The sequence below is a fragment of the Monodon monoceros genome, unplaced genomic scaffold, assembly GCF_005190385.1.
Source record: "Monodon monoceros isolate NGI ecotype Baffin Bay Population unplaced genomic scaffold, NGI_Narwhal_1 Super_Scaffold_5, whole genome shotgun sequence".
Classification (NCBI taxonomy): Eukaryota; Metazoa; Chordata; class Mammalia; order Artiodactyla; family Monodontidae; genus Monodon; species Monodon monoceros.
In genome coordinates this window covers 100,521,171-100,537,123 of record NW_021703782.1, presented here as the reverse complement: position 1 = coordinate 100,537,123, position 15,953 = coordinate 100,521,171, and the positions used below count along the sequence as shown (strand labels likewise).

The 15,953-nt window shown below is 60.3% G+C and overlaps 1 protein-coding gene across 17 annotated transcripts in view; it reads right to left on the bottom strand.

Annotated features, from left to right (window-relative positions):
- DAB2IP (DAB2 interacting protein) overlaps positions 1–15,953 on the bottom strand; it is a 165,807-nt gene that overhangs the window by 7,370 nt on the left and 142,484 nt on the right. For 12 of the 17 annotated variants that reach the window (XM_029201672.1, XM_029201677.1, XM_029201679.1 and 9 more), the window contains 8 exons: positions 14,998–15,139; positions 14,764–14,908; positions 11,820–12,056; positions 9,954–10,155; positions 7,900–8,078; positions 4,953–5,841; positions 4,172–4,324; positions 1,802–1,998 (listed from right to left, as the gene is read on the bottom strand). In XM_029201672.1, the coding sequence (XP_029057505.1) occupies positions 1,802–1,998; positions 4,172–4,324; positions 4,953–5,841; positions 7,900–8,078; positions 9,954–10,155; positions 11,820–12,056; positions 14,764–14,908; positions 14,998–15,139 (2,144 nt within the window). The remainder of the gene's footprint in view (positions 1–1,801; positions 1,999–4,171; positions 4,325–4,952; positions 5,842–7,899; positions 8,079–9,953; positions 10,156–11,819; positions 12,057–14,763; positions 14,909–14,997; positions 15,140–15,953) is intronic. The other 5 variants (XM_029201678.1, XM_029201674.1, XM_029201676.1 and 2 more) reach the window with 3 other exon arrangements.

The window sequence follows — 15,953 nt, the reverse complement described above, 5'->3', positions numbered from 1 at the left end:
TATTGACAATTACATTAAATGTAAATAGTCTAAACATTCCAATTAAAAGGCAGAAAACTGTCAGATTAGATAAAAAGCAAGAACAATAAGGTGTCTGTAACAGAAACTCACTTTATAATGAGGGACATAATTGGGTTAAAAGTATAAATAGGATGAAAAAGGATATACCAGGCTAATACCAATCAAAAGAAAGTTAGGGCAGCTGTCCTAATATCAAACAAAGTAGATTTCAGAGCAAGGAATATTACAAGGGATAAAGAAGATGATTTTATAATGATAAAGAGATCAGTTCGTCAACAGCACATAACTAGCCTAAATGTGTATGTGTCTAAGAATAGAGTTTCAGTGAACATAAAGTGAAAACCAACAGAAATGAAAAGAGAAACAGACAAATCTGTAATTAGGATTAGAAACTTCATTATCCTTTTCTCAATAATTGATAGAAAACAAGTACAGAGAAAAACCAGTAAGGATATAGAAGACGTGAACAACACTGTCAACCAAATTGACTTAATTGACGTGTACAGCAGGGAGGAAATACCAGGCTTGGCTAGTAGAAATAAATGTGTTACTGAATTCAGGAGAGCGTGCACCTCTCAGATAATAGATAAGATGAGAATGTGGTTAAATGAAAAGTGTTTCCTTTCTTGGAACCACACACATGAGGTGAGCCAAGAGCAGAGCTGGAAGTTCAGTCAACAGGGGGTTTCTAGTCACCCTGGTTATAGGCCCTCTGCTCATGCTAACCATTTTATAAAGAAGAAACCCACAGGTAAATCAAGCAAGCAATAATTAGAAGCAGAGAAACAGGTGGTCTGAACAGGAGGAATTAAGGAAGGATCTTTACAGTGGACAGAGCATGAGGCCAGGTGGGGGAACATCCCGGGTTACTGCACAGCTGCTGAATCTATCCTGATGACAGGCTCTCGTACCATGTGAACAAACAAGCTGTAAGTCCACACGGTCTCCTCTTGCACTTGGTAGTACTGTCATAAGGAAGTAAACTCCATGACTGGGACCCTGTGGGCTGGTCTGAATGCTACACCTTGACTATATTCCCTGCTTGCAGACATGCAGGAGGGTGTATCCACTTCATCCGTGGGCAGAGTGGAAGAGAGAAGGGAATCAACACAGAAATAAAGATAAGCCACCAATAAGGATGAGAGTCAGCATTACAGTCAATGGTCCACCTGGAAATCTTCCTGCATAACCCACAGGCACCTTAAAACTCAACATATCCAAAACTGGCATCATCTCTCTCCCTCCCCATCCAAACTGCTCTTCTTCCAAAGGTCCCCATCTCAGTAACTGGCACCATGACACACCTGGATGCTCTTGGTAAAAATCCGGGGCTCATTCTGGCTACTTCTTCCCTCCCACCCTCACCCACTGCATGTAACTGGCATTCATTCCTTTTCCTGCCCCGGAATGGACCCTCACTGTCTTTCCTGGCACCTGCATCCAGCTTCTGAACTCCCCTGTGAGCGCGCACCAAGGAAACATGACTCCCTACAGGGAGCCCAGGCCCTCTGCGGCTGCCTTGGCCAACCTCACATTCCGCCATCGACACACACTGCACCATGTGGGCCCCCCACACTCCGGGCTACCTCCCGCCTCCGGGCCTGTGCCACACTGTCCCCACCGCCTCGGACGCTCTTCTCTCTCCACACTCGGCTCACCCTGTGGCTGAGCAGCCCCGCCCTCGGATCCGGGGCCTCCTGGAGGGCAGCGGACAGGTCGGCTCCTGTGTGCGCGTGGGGCCAGAAGCGGGCGCAGAGGAGGAAGAGGCGGCCGCGCTCACCTGCTGATGATGCCCTTCATCTGGACGTCCTTGTCCTCCTGCTGCCGTCGCAGCCGCTCCTCGCCCTCCTCCAGCCGCGCCTGATACTCCAGCACCAGCTTCTGGGTTGTCTCCTCCTGGCACTTGAACAGGGTCTCATACTCCTCCAGCTTCTTGGTGGAGATTCGCAACTTGTCCTGCAGCACTGCCAGGTCCTGCTAGGAGGGCGGCGTGCCACGGGCACAGCACCCAGGACAGAGAGCACAGCCTCATGAGCCCGGGGAAGGGGCACAGGATGGGAGGCAGCCCGGCTCGGAATGCCTCAGGGCCCATCACCATCTCAGTCCTCTTCCCACAGCAGGGAGACGCCCAGGGAGAGGGGGCCAGTGACACTCGATGCCTGGCCCCCATCCGGGGCTCTCCCACCCGCCAGCCCAACCTACAGCGATGAGGCAGATGAAGACTCAAACCAGACCTCAGAAGTAAAGGTCCTGAGCTTTTCATAATAAAAAAAAGTTATAAACCTCTTGGGTACATTAAGGAGATGACAGTGCTCTGAGAGACGGGGGCTCCACAGGAGGGGACGCTGAGACCCAGAAGGCAAATGACCCAAACACGTGGGGAGCACAGTGACCGATGGGGTGAGATCCTAGCCTCCCAGGCTCGATTTGACCCTGAAGCCGTGGCAAGTCGCATAGGAAGTCGGGGGAAGAGATTAAAGGCAGTGGTCTAGGGCTTTCTGGATCTGACTCAGCCCAGCACTCTCGGCCTTCAGGGAGGAGGAGGGATGTATAAAGTGGCAAGAGAAGCAGTGAGCTGGGAGGCTGTGCGAGTTGAACAGAGAGCGAGGCAGGGTCAACACCCGAATCAAGGGGCTGGAGAGGTTGGGCGCCGGGTACTGTGAGAATACAGGGAATGGGGAAGGCAGGAAGGGCCTCTCCTTGAGTCTCGGGCATCAGGAGCCAGTTCACTCATCAGCCAAGGACCGCCCAGAGGCCAGGAGGCAGCAAATGTAACTCCTGAAGCAAAGCTGGCCCCAGAGAGCCCAGCTCTGGAAGAAACAGCCCCATCCTAGGTCTCCTGCACGGCTGGTCCGAGTGGGGTCGGGAGGGCCCTCCCTGACAGAGGCAGGACCAGGTATTCAAGGAGCTCAAGGGAACTCCAGGATTTGCCTGCGACGGTTAATGGCAAAGAAAGAGAGAAACAGCAGCTCACTGGGCCAAGGCACGAGGAAAGAGAACACTCCAGCTGCAGCCTGACCCTTGAAATCGTTCAGGCACTCCTTGTAATTCACAGATGGGAAGCAAGGTAGGTAGTCTCAGAAAAGCGCAGAGCCTGGCCCCAGACTCACGCAAGGAGCCTGGGGTGAAGCTGGCCCTCCTTGCTCCCCAGCCAAACTCTGGCTCTTGGAGCACTGTGCCCCATGTCCCCTGGTCCCGTTCACGCAATAATGGTGAAAGCAGGTGGATGCAGTGGACCAAGGGGATGGTGGAGGCGGCGGAATGCAGCATGGACGTGGACCTGACCCCAGGCCAGTGCGAGGGAGAGCAGACACCCCGCCCTGCGTGCCCTCGCCTGAGAGGCTGCTACAGGCTTTCCTGGGGCCGAGAGGGGCGAGGGCACCCACGGTGAGTGGGGGAAGTGGCTGCTGTTCTGGGGGGCCTTGCACTGGTCCTGTGTCAACCTGGGCTTTGGCCTCCAGGAGGAGATGGGAACCGGCCATGGATCCAGGGCAGCTGCCACAATAACTAAAAGAATTGTGGAGAACTGAAGCACCCCACTGCTCACCCAAATACTAGATGTACGTTGGGGGTGGGATTTGGATGTTTTAGGACCAATATTTTTCCCCTGGAAAGAAGAAAACATCTCGGTAGCAATCTGACATCACCCCTCCCTGGCTCTCTCTCCCAGACCCTGGTGGGGACGGGGACTGGGGGAAAGCCAGGCCGCGGGCAGGCACAATCCCAGAGCGGAGGGGCCTGGCCGGGGTGCCTCCCTGCTGTCTCCAGGACCCGTGCCTCTGCCTCTTCATGCGTGAGGCTCCCCCCAAGGGTCTCCATGCACCTCTTAGGCACCCCTGACCCCCCAGGTCCTGGATTCTCCTCAAGTCCCAGATGCTCAGAAGCTCGGCTGCCCAGTCACTTAGGGAAGGTGCCTCCTGGGGTCTGGATTCAATATGATTCCTGGGTGGGTCTCACATGCAGCCCACGTAGGAAACCTCAGGTTTAAGCTAAGTCCTCCAAATTCCACTGACGGCTGTCCTCACGTAGGACCAGGGGTTGAGAGGGGACTGGCCATGTGCGGGAATTCAGGGCTCGAGGGGAGAGGATTCTGCCAGCCACCTCGGGGAGGCAGCCCGCCCTGCCCCGAACTGCCAGGGTCCAGCTTTACCTTTTCTGCTTGGCTGAGCTCTTCCTTACTCCTTAGCCTATCCCTGTGGGGGGGGTCTGGGCCCAGGCCCTCGTCTTCTAACAACTGCGCGTTCATGGTCAAGAGCCAGGCGGCCGTGCGGTCCAGGGCATTGGGGCTCACGGGTGAAGGGCCCTGCGATGAAACACAGCTGTGAGGGGCTGGAGGGAGGGGTGGGGGGTGGCCTTGGGTGAGCCCCAGGGACAAGTGGCTCAGAGGGAATCTTTAGCTGACTGGGCACGTCTGATGCAGCCCCCGGCCCAGGCAACTCCAGGTAGCCTGAAGCAGGTGGCCTCCTGAGCGTGGCTCTCTGCCGCCCAAGTGAGAGCGAGTGGACCTGGCCCGCCAGGTCAGTGTCCGGCCCACAGTAAATCTGTTACCCTACTGCGTGTACAGCCCTGGAGGCCATCTCAGAGCAGGAGGCGGCCTGGGGGCCACGTCAACCCCTACCCTGGGTCGGGCTTTAACAGGCTTGGAACTGGAGATGGACGGACCCCTCCCCCTTCCTCCTTGACCCCAGCTGTCTCTGAGGAAACTGGCAGAGGGACCCCCGGGCCGCAGTGTCCCTGGTTCACAGGACGCAGGCAGGGGCCAGTGGGGCCGGGGGAGGGGCTGGGGGGTGCACAGGCTGGTGGGATGGGGACGAGTGGGGCATCGTTCAGCATGGGATGGCAGCGGGTGCAGGTGGCGATGACACGGCCAGGAGGAGCAGCACAACACGGGTTCAGGCCGCCCCCCGGCGCCGGAGCCCGGCAGTACTGACCTGCTTGTGCACCGCACGCGGCTTCAGCTCGGGGCTGTCGCCCTTGGAGGAGGAGGACTGTTGCCGCAGCCGGGCTCCGGGGCCAGCCCAGTCGGGCGAGGCCGACGCCAGGGTCCCACTCGAGGGCCGCGGGTACTGCAGGGTGCTCAGCAGGGTGGGTGGCGTCCGGCCGCGGGGCGCGGGAGGCGGCGGCGGGGGTGGGGGCGGCGGCTGGTCGATCCTCCGCTGGGGGCCGGCGCTGTTCTGCCGCGGCCCCGGGGGCTGCCCACCCTTCTCAGTCAGCGACACCTGTCGCCGCGCCAGCTCCCCGGGGCGCCGCCCCAGCTCCTCGGCGGTGCTGCTGAAACTTCCCAGCTTGGCGGCAGCTGCCAGGTCCTCGCTGTTGCTGTGGGAGCTCAAGGAGCTGTGGCCCTCGGAGCCAGAGTCGCCAAGGCCACGGGGAGACAGCGGCAGGCCGGCCGCCATCTGGTACACAGGGTTCTGGAAGGAGAGCGGCGCCAACAGCTGGGGCCGGCCCGGCGCGCCCTCCGAGGTGCCCGCTGTGCTCGGCGTCTGGCCTGCCCGCCGCACCGTGGCCAGCCCTGCCAGGCTCACTGGGGCCACCCGGGCCGGCCACCCGGCCACCAGCTGAACTGCAGGTGCCTGCCCGTCGACGGCGAGGGCGTCGGGGCCCGCCGGGGAGCCCGCCTCCCCGTCCAGCGTGCGGGCGTCCTGGAGGTCCACCATGGACAGGCTCTTGCCACCGTTGGCCATCTGAAGATCAGGCTCGTTGGCTTCCGAGTAACTCGAGCTGCGGGCAGGTGAGGGCTGGACCCCGGAGGACCTTGTGACAAAAAACAAGTCCTTGTTTTCGGGGGTTGGAGACGGTAACCGGGTGAAATCTATCAGACTGCAGGGAGACAAGCACACACAGGGAAAGAAGGGGGAAGAGAAGAACTGTGAATGCGGCCAAGGCGGGTCCCAAACAAAAGCCCCCGCCAACCCGCCGCCCACCCGGCGGCCTGAGCCAGGGTGGGGGGAAGGGGAGGGGAGAAGAGGGAAGGCAGGGGAGGGGAGGAGGTGTGGGGGTAGTGAGAGTGGGAGAGTCCCGGGGCCCAGTGGCGCAGCTGCAAAACCAAACCACAGCCCGGGCAGCTGACCCTGGCAGAAGCCACCACGAGGGCGAGGGGCTGATGGCTGCTCCAGCACGGAACCTCTGCACTAGGGACCCGCGCTCCCAGGGTCAGGCCAGGCGGCCTGGCAGGCCCTTTCCCTGCTCAGCCGCATCTTGGGACAGTAGGTTCTGGGGCCTGAAGTGTTCTGGAAAATCCCTCTGACTAAATCCAAACCCACGACGCAGTGGCTCTCTGCTATCCAAGGGTCCTGCACCGAGAACTAGGGCTTCAAAGCCACGGGGGCTCCCTCTGCCTCTTCCCTCTTGCTCCTAGTCACACTGGCAACTAGGTGGGGGCCTGTGCTGAGAGAAGCCTCCACCTGCAGCCTCCTGCTGCCACCCGTCTGACTGGCAGGCGGGGGCTGGCGCTTCCGGCAGAAGCAAGGAATCAGAGGAGGCTCCTCCGGGCGTGACTCAGGCGGGGAGGGCCTGCACCTGCCGTGGCAGGCCATACCCTCACCCCCATCCCGGACTCCCAGACTCTCCCTGGCCCCTCCCTGGAAGCCAGCTCCTTGGAAGGGGGCACAAAGCCAGGTGGGCTTTGGAGGGAAGAATACGGGGGGTGAGCAGGGCTCTGAGTGGGCTAGAGGCAGCAAGAACTTGGGGGTTCAACATGGGCTTAGAAGGGAGTTGGCTTAGCCTGGGATGGTGAGGAAGTGCCAAGTCCCAGGTGATGGGACTTAGGCAGGGCAGGTAGCGGCCACTCAGGGCCACAGCACTTGTGGGTCGAGAAGAAGTGGACAAGGGCAGCAGGTGGAGCCGGGAGAAACCCAGACCAGCCATGGGCCTGGGCCGTCCTTCCACACAGCCAGGTCAAGTCTCCTGAGAACCCATGTGCCCGGACACCTCTCGAGCCACCACTCGGCTAAGGTGTGTTCCCCACCTGAATCTCTGCTTTGCCTCACTTGGAAGATTGTATGAACGGCCCCTCAAGACTTGGAGGGACCCGAGAAGGGGCATCAAGGTCTCTGCATCTCCCGCCTCCCCCTGGGCCTCCAGTCCCTCGCACCACATCCCCAGGTCCTTGATCTCAACGCCCTCGTCTGCTAAAAGCCTGCTGCTGCCACCATTTCAGAACCAGAGAGCTCCCAACTCTGCTGCTCCGGCCTCATCCTCACTAGCGGGTCCAAGATGGCCCTGGTAGAGGAGGGGAGTGTACAACTGCGCCACAAATAGTTCACCGTAAACGCCAAGGTCCTCATTTTGATGTCATCACTCAGAGAACACTTTGCCTCCCCCTCCACTGTTGTTTTATTTACTGGACACTCGTCCCAGGGCTGGGGGCTCAGAGCAAGAGCTGGGCCTCAGCATCTCTCTAGTTTCCCAGGCTCCCAGTCTCTAAGCCTTACAGTCACCTGAGCTCCTCCTGAAAACACACACCCTGGAGCGTCACTTCTGGAGATTCTGATTCAGGTCCAGGAAATACCAGGAAACACATACAACCCAGTGATGTGGAAGTGTCTGGGACCAGTAATTGTTCTTCAACAAAAGATGGGTTGTCTTTCTCCAGGCCTTTGTCTGTGCTAGTCCCTCTGCCTAGAACGCCTTTTCTACCAATGGAGGTATTACTTTTTCCTAAGCTCCAAACTATAGCACTACCTCCTCCAAGAAGCCTTTCCTGATTTTTCCCAAACAGAACTTCACTACTTAGGGTCTGAAAAACACACCTGAGTCTCATTCAGCTTGTTTTATAAACACCAGCGTAGGTATCTTCCACCCCAAATGAGACTGCAGGTGGCTGCGCCTTGTCTGAACAGGCACCCCGCAACACCCAGCACGCCTGGCAGCTCTTACCCGGAGACGTCGTTCTCGATCGCCACCTTCTGCAGCCCCGCTGAGACGCTGCTGCTGCCCGAGCCGGGCGGAGAGGCCAAGTCGCTGGTCCCTGCAAGCTGCCCACTGCCTGGGGCACTCAGTGCAGTGTGCACGTCCCTCAGGATTCGAGGCAGAGGCCCCAGTTTGGATACGATGCTCTGCAAAAACACAGCAAGAGGCAGGTGTGACCCACTAGGGCTGCCTGTGGAGGCCAAGTGCGCTGTAGCCACTGTGTTCAAAACTTCTAAGGAGCCAGTCAGAAATGCAGGCCCGCCCTCCCATGCAGATCAGATCCGGCAGGTCTGGGATGCGGTAAGGAGCCCAGAAATCGCAAATGACGTTTTTACCAGCTCCCCACATATTTCTGGGACAGGGTGCGAGGCCCACAGGGAGAAATGCTAACCTAGTCCAAGCCTTTCACCCCAGTCTGTCCTACCTCAGTTCCCCCACAGAGAGGACAGGCCACACGGAATCCCGGACCTTCCCCACCTGAGAGGCTTGGCTCGGGGATGGCTTCCTTCCCATGTCATCTACTCCACAGGGTGGGCTGGGCCCTGACCCACTCTGACACCTGAGCCCCAGGGGCAACGGCCCAGGCACCAGGCAGGCACCACCACACGCCTGTCAGGCAGACAGTGGCACCTGGGCTGGCTAAACCTCGCTATCCTGGTTTCGACCGATGGTGCTAAGCGTTCCGGGCTGGGGACAGGGGACTCTGCCTTCCCCTGGCTTATGCCCCAGCTTCCATCTAGGGCTTTGTGCAAAAAGAAAGTGTGAAAACTCGTGCAGTCAACAGAGAAGAGACGTGAGGGGCAAACAGCTCGACTTTCAATCCTGCTGCAACTTCTGTAGCTCCCGTCTGGTTGCGCGGACATGGAAGACGGTGGCAGGGCACAGGCGCTCAGTTAAGTGGTGGCCGTAGACTGAATGGTGTTTGGCAGCAGTGGAGGGAGAGAAGCCCTTGGCCCTCATTTCCATTTCTCCCTCCTGGGTCTCGCGGAGCCAAAGGGCAACGGACATAAAGGAGCAGAAATGACTGCAACAGCATGTTTGTAGTTAAAAGCTGGGCCTAATCTGAGCGTCCAGTAAACTAAATGGTGCAGTCACACGACAGGACAGTCTGTGCCATTAGAAAGGTCACAGTGGCGGTGTGGCATGTACTGTCGTAAAAAGATGCCGATGACGGAGGAGTGAGAAACGCATGTGGCACTGCACGCAAAGTTCTCACTTTAACAAAAAGGGAAAGGACTTTGCCTATGTGTGTACTTAACATATGCACAGGTGTACCTAGAAGGCTACACACCAGAGCGCCCTGAGTGGTCACCCCTAGGGACGGGACAGGAGTAAGAAGGCCTTCCAGTCCTGGTTCAGCAGTAGCTACTTTTGTAAGATGGTCTCACAGAGCCCTGGAAAGCAGATGTTCTGGAAGCGGATCCTGGCAGGCCCAGCCCTTGCTGCCAAGAACCTGCTCACTGTGCGAGCTGGGGCTGCTTGGGACAGTGGAACCCAGGCCACGGTGGCTGCAGCAATGTCAGAGATGTCTAGGGAATAACCATTTCAACTGACGGCCAAAGGCAACTCTGGAAAGGTTTGCAACTTCCTGCCTGACATGTGGAGGTGTGGCATCTTCAGTCTTCTTTTTCATATCGGTGGCCTTAAAACCCAGAGCAAGGACGTTTTCAGAGAAGCAGCTAGCCCTGATCACACTTTTCGGAGGCAGGGAGCACACCCTCAGCAGTGGACTCCATCCACTCAACGCCACAGCCAAAGCCCCAGTACACAGAGCGGCCTCCCCTGGGCGGGGGCTGCCGCGTGAACACGGCGCTCCCCACCGAGGAAGTGGGCCCCGAGATCCCCAGCGCTTACAGGGCCTGGGCTGGACCCTCGGGCTCCGGCGCCCGGCAGGGCCGCTGATCCGCACCGCACAGGCGAACCCTCTGAGCCCCTGGCTACTCTGGGAGCTGGAGCGGCCTGAAGCAGCTCTGGTGGCCTTCGGCCCGCCCTCCGCCCATTGCGGCCCGGTGCACAGGCACCTGCTCCAGCTGGCTGACGGCCTCCCAGAGCAGCGAGTGCAGGCTGGAGAGCTCGCGGCCCAGGTCGATGTAGCCCTCGAAGCCGGCCGTGTTGGAGACGGTCTCGGGGTTGGAGATCTCCAGCAGGAAGCGCTGCATGTTGGTCCACTCGTGCTCCAGGAACTGGTTCATGAACGACATGTACTCCTCCTTGCTGCCAAACCTGGAGCCGAGCAGACGGGGTGAGTGCCCCGGGCCCCGCCCAGGAGCCCCCCTTCGCCACTTACTCCCCAGCCAGCCAATCCACTCTGGCTCAGGGCCCTCATGGCTAAGGCTAGAGACCCTTTCTGGGCCTTTTCTCACAGGACCTGGAAGGTTCCGTGGCCCTCACTCCCCATTCACTGGCAGTCACAATCTCCTTCCTCTTTTCCCCCAAATGGCAATGGCCTGGTGCGTAGACGACTCTCAATCCACGCCCGGCCAGGTCTCTCTGCTGAGCTTTCAGACACATTCCGCCACGGGCACCTCCCCCTTCGTCCTCAGCTTGGCCAGGTCTGCGGTCATCTCCGGCACCCCGAACCTGCGCCCTCCTCTGGGGCTCCCTGCCCCAAGGGGAGACGCCACCACCCAGCAGAGAGCTGCACGAGGAGCTCGGCCGTGGTCAGCTCCCCCCGTGCCTCCCCCACCACTGGCCAGGCTGCTGACCTTACCTTCTAGTCACCCCGTGACCTCGCAGCAGTGCCTCCAGCATCGCCACCTCCCGGGCCCAATACTTGCATCCCTTTGCTGTTACCAGAAGCATAATTTTGCTCTCCTCCCAGCCTCTCGCCTGCCAGTCCCGCCCCCTCCACCCCCTGGTCCCACTGCAGTCAGGCTGAACTCTGCAGGACTCTCACCCTCTCCCTCGCTCCAAGGCCCTGCCTGGCCTTCAAAAGCCCCTGCTTTCCTCTTGGGTCTCATCTCCCACCTCCCCCAGCCTGGCACTTGCTGATTCAGGGACTGCACAGTGCCTGGTCCCTCCCGGGCCTGTCTGCCCCTGCTGCCCTTCGTCCTGACACGCAGGTGGGGGAGAACGTCTTCTAGGAAGCCTCCCTCTCTCCTCTCCCAAGAAGCGCAGGGCCCTCCTGCGAGCCCGTGTGCCCACGTCCACCCGCTCCCTCCCCTGCTGTAGGGCTGTCTCCCGGAGGGCAGGCCGGGCCCAGAGGAGGCCCAGAGGGGGGCTCCATCCACACCTCCCGAGAGCGCCTTGATGACCCAGCCCTTCCGTTTCCACCCACTCCCTCTAAGGTACAGCGAGAACACTGAAGTGCTTCACTAGCAAAGACGTCCTTGGCAGCCTTAGATAAGGACAATCTGAAACAAGCCGGGTGCCCAACCGCAGGGGTCGGCTTCAGGAGACACAGGCCCTTGTCCCTCAAAGGCATATTAGTCACTCATTTCAAAACCAAGCGTATGAATGGTAAGCACATGGGAGAATCCTTATGATAAAATGTTCATTCAAAGAAGCAGAAGGGGGCTTCCCTGGTGGCGCAGTGGTTGAGAGTCCGCCTGCCGATGCGGGGGACACGGGTTCGTGCCCCGGTCCGGGAAGATCCCACATGCCGCGGAGCGGCTGGGCCCGTGAGCCATGGCTGCTGAGCCTGTGCTCCGCAACGGGAGAGGCCACGACAGTGAGAGGCCCGCGTACCGCCAAAAAAAAAAAAAAGCAGCAGAAAGAAAAAATACCTTGTTTTCTCCCCTTTGAAAATTACACGGAAACATACCACAGCGGCATGTACGTTCAGTAGGGGAGCTGGGGTGCGGGGAAGGACTGAGGACAGCAGGGACTGGCCTGCCGCGCGGCCCAGCTCTGGGGCGGACCCTGCCGTCGGGGGACGTGGCACTCACTTGGCGAAGTTGGCCAGGTTCTGGGTGACCTTGGCGATGAGGGTGAGTGTGCGGGCGGTGCGGTCATCGGGGTACTCCTGCAGCAGGTTGAAGAGGGAGGGCGACATGATGGCCGGGCAGAGGAAGCGCAGGAACAGGGAGGCACTGATGAGCCGCTCGCTGATGTCCGGCCGGCCGCGGTTGCTGCACTCTTGCCGCCATGAGGCGAACACCTCCTTCAGCTCCCGCGGGAAGACACTGTGCCGGGACACACGAGGCGGGGCTGGCCGTCAGGCAGGGCGCCGGGACCGGAGGGGGCAGAGCAGGGACCCGGTTCTGGGCCCAATGGAACCGAGTTCCAGCCCTGCTCCACCATGAGGGCTGTGTGAGCCGGCACAGGGAGAGCACAGGAGCAGGGCCGCCCGGGCCGCAGTCAGGTGGATCTCTCCCCGAGGGGTTGAGTGGGGTGGGACACAGGCACGGGGGAGCCGGCAGTGAGGGCCAGCTCCCAGAGGGCTTCACCCCCCTCCCCACACGGCAGGCATCAGGGTCTAGGGGAGAGTGAGGAAAGCACAGTAGGAACAGACCACCACTCCTTGGTTCCCATCCCTGCCTTTTGAGACTTACTCCCTTCACTCAAATAACGTTATAGAGTTAGAGGTTTTCAGCAGAGCTCGGGGTGATCAAGAAGATGGCTGGATCCTAACCACAGGGTGAGGACACGGCTCCCTACTTTCTCAGTGGGGAGGCAAATGGAGGCAGTGGCCTCCCCAGGCGGACCCGGTGAGTGTAGGCCGCGTTCCCGGCACCCGGCTGGGGGCTATCTCCTCTGGGCGTTCCCCCCCCCCCCCCCCCCGCCACAGGGAGGCCCCACCAGGCCAAGCTTTAAGTGGCCTTCCTATCTTTTCACCCTAGAAGATGGGCGCTCCCTGAAGCCAGAGTCCGCCTGGCTCTGTCACTAGCTCAGGGCGCTCTGACCCAGGGCCTGGCCCTCCCTGGGCTTCGGTGTCCTCCCTCTCACACTAACAACAAGGCCTGCCCTGCCGAGCTCACAGAGCCATCTTAAGGCTGGGACCCCCCCAACACTTTAAGAGGCTTCGATCAGCTTGAAGAGCTTCTGCCCAACAAGCCCAGCACCCAGCCCGGCAGACTCTGGCAGTGAATGTGGCTGAACCAACAAGGACGTGGCTAGAGAGGAAGTGAGGGCAGGTGACCTTTAGTCCTGGCCTCTGAGGTACCAGGCACAGGACTGGGCAGGGGGCAGGCGCTGAGTGATAACATCTATCAACAGCCTTGTTCAGAACTGAGAGGTGCCTCTGGGCCTCTACAAACGCCAGAAAGAGGAAACAGAAAATCATTGTCCGCGGATATGTTTCCCTGTGTCCCACACCCGGTCCGCCCTGGGAACAGGGGGGCAGAGGGTGAAAACACAGCCTAGCCCAAGGGTGGGAAGTGTGTTCCAGAGCGCAGGCTCTCTGGCTGCCCCTCTTCCCCTGGTGCCAGGGTTCATTTTCAGCTCAGCCCAAGAGGCCAGGCTGGCCCCAGGTGAGCACCCTGTGTAGCCCTGGGCCAGAGGGCCCTGGGCCGGAGACGCCCACCCCACTGGCTCTGGCCACTCCCTCTGCCCAGATCCAAGGCTGTCGCTCACCTAGCAGGCCCGCCTCTGCCTGTCCTTCGGGAGCAGCAAAACATTCCCGGGCCCTCCTGTATGCCCAGGCCCGAGCTGGTGAATCTGCCTGCCCCCAGGGCGCTCAGGGTGTGTGCAGGAAACGGACTTGGACACAGGCACAATCAGGCACTCTGATGGGAGCGGGGCTGTGAGCGAGGGTGCCCAGGAGAGGGGAGCCGACCATATGCAGTGACCTGAAGGAGGGCTGCAGAGGGGAGCCAGATACAGGCCAGGCCGGGAAAGAACATGATCAAAGAAAGGAGGGAGGTATGGCTGGGGGTCAGGGAGTGGGAATGGGGTCAGGAGAGCGACCTGGATGGGGACGGGATGCAGGTCCTGAGCTGCAGCAGTGACCGAGGAGGAAACCTTGGCAGCTCCTCCAGTGTGAAAATATACCCACTGCTTGGGGCTGGCGGCATGGTCCCCTGGACAGTGACGAGGCTGTACTCGGCACCAGGTCAGCCGCCACCAGACATACATGCCTGGGACGCTAGCCTTGGAGCCAGGCTAGCACTCCTCAGTGGCCCCGGGACTGATTCTGGCCCTGACTGCGGTCCTGTATGAGCGGCCGGCTCAGCACACCTCTGCTCCTTTCTGGGGCTGCCAGGAGCCCGCAGACCTCTGTCCCAGTTAAGGCCCAATCCACCTCCTTTGTCCTCTACAGCCCCAGCAGGAGGCCCACACCCGGTGTCCAGGCACCCACACAGGCCCCTGCTGGGCCTGATCACAAGCCTGTGAAGGTGAGCACCAGCTCCTACGGACAGGTGAGGAGTCCCAGGTGAAGCCATCCACCCACCCCAGGTGGGTGCCCGAGCAGGGCCTTGTCAGTCTGGCTCCCTGGGCAGCCCCAGCACCTACAACAGCACCAGCTGGTGCCCACTGTTAAGCATGTGCGATGGACTGCCAGGTCCAGTCCTCACCACTGCACAAACCACGTCCTGCATGTATACTCTGGAACACTGCTTACGTCTGAGAGCCCAGAAAGGACCAGGACGGGGGCCTGGCGGCCCAGCGAGACTCAGCGGGGTCAGGCAGAGGGTGGCTTCCAATCCCAGAGCCCCACTCTGAAGCCGTGTGAGGTGCGGGCGTGTCCCCTCTCCTCTCCTTATTAAACCTCAGCTCTCCCGTTCGTGAGTCGGGGATGATGGAGGAGAGCCCCTCACAGAGCTGTCCGGAGGGAACAAAGCCCAGCACTCTGTAGGCACCTGCACAGAAGGACACAGAAGGACAGGGGAGACGCAGGGGTGGGGGGCCCTGGGCAGCTGAGGCCGAGAAGGGCGCGGAGGCAGCACTGACCAGTAGGAGTTGATGATCTTGCAGAAGGCCAGCTCGCAGCACATCTTGAGGTTGCCCTGGTGCTCGGGGAGGTCAGCGGCTGAGCACTTGCTCGGGTCCACTTCACAGTTCTCATCCGACTCATACAGCGCTTTGATGAACTCCCCTGCGGCCAGAGGGCAGGAGGGGGCAGTGAGGACCTGGCGAGCTTGCCCTGCCTCTGCCCTCTGCCCCCGGCCGGCCCACACACCCTACCCAGTGCGTCCTGCAGGTACTTCTGGCCCACCAGCTTGAGGTACTCCTCGATGGCCTTGGTGGCCAGCGTGTTCTCCCGGAAGATGAGGTGCTCGTCTCCACAGCGGTCCACCTCCGACATCATCAGGTCTGTCAGGAAGTCCTGTGGAGCCAGGTGAGGAGAGTGGACCTGAGCAGACTCGGCAGGTAGGGCCCTAGGGTTCCAGACCCACACCCTAGCCAGGAGCCCCTGCTCCTCGAGGCTGCTCCATTGCCAAGCTACTGGTACCCACTGGTGGGGGCTGCCTGGGAGTGAGGGCAGGGCAGCCTGATGAGGGGAGACGTCTAGCCACGGCCACATCAGAGCTGGGTACCGGATCAGGGATGCAAGAGCATGCTGCATGGAGCCATGGGCCCCCGTATCACAGCCGGACCTGCGGAACTCAAATCCCTGCTCAGCCCTGCCCAGGTCTGGTGGGGTGACGGGAGCGGAACTCCCCCGCCCAGTGCCATCCGTGTCGAAGAGGACAGATGGGCTGCCCCTCTGCCCCTCGCACAAGCAGCTGCCACTGTCCACCCAGTACTCTGATGGGGTCTCCCACACCAGACATGGGCTCGTTCTGCGTAGCCTCACAGGCAAGGATGAGAGAGAGGCAGAGGCAGTCCGGCTGCCCTGGAAGGCAGTGAGCCAGTGCTCAGATGGAGAGAGCACCGACCTCGGCCTGGGCGGGAAGGCGGCCCACCAGCCTCTCAGCCCCAGGCGCAGCTTCACGGGCAGACCCCAGGAGGGAGCCTGAGCCCACGCCTTCCCTCCTGACTGCAGGGAGGCTGCACGATGAACCTGCTGCATCACCCAGGTGGAAACTCCTCCCTGGAGCCTGCGCCTCCTCACGCCCACTGCCAGCCTTGTGACTTGGGGGATGGGGGGGAGGACAGGCAGGAGGCAGGAAGTCGGAGACCCGGAGGAGGGTGACAGT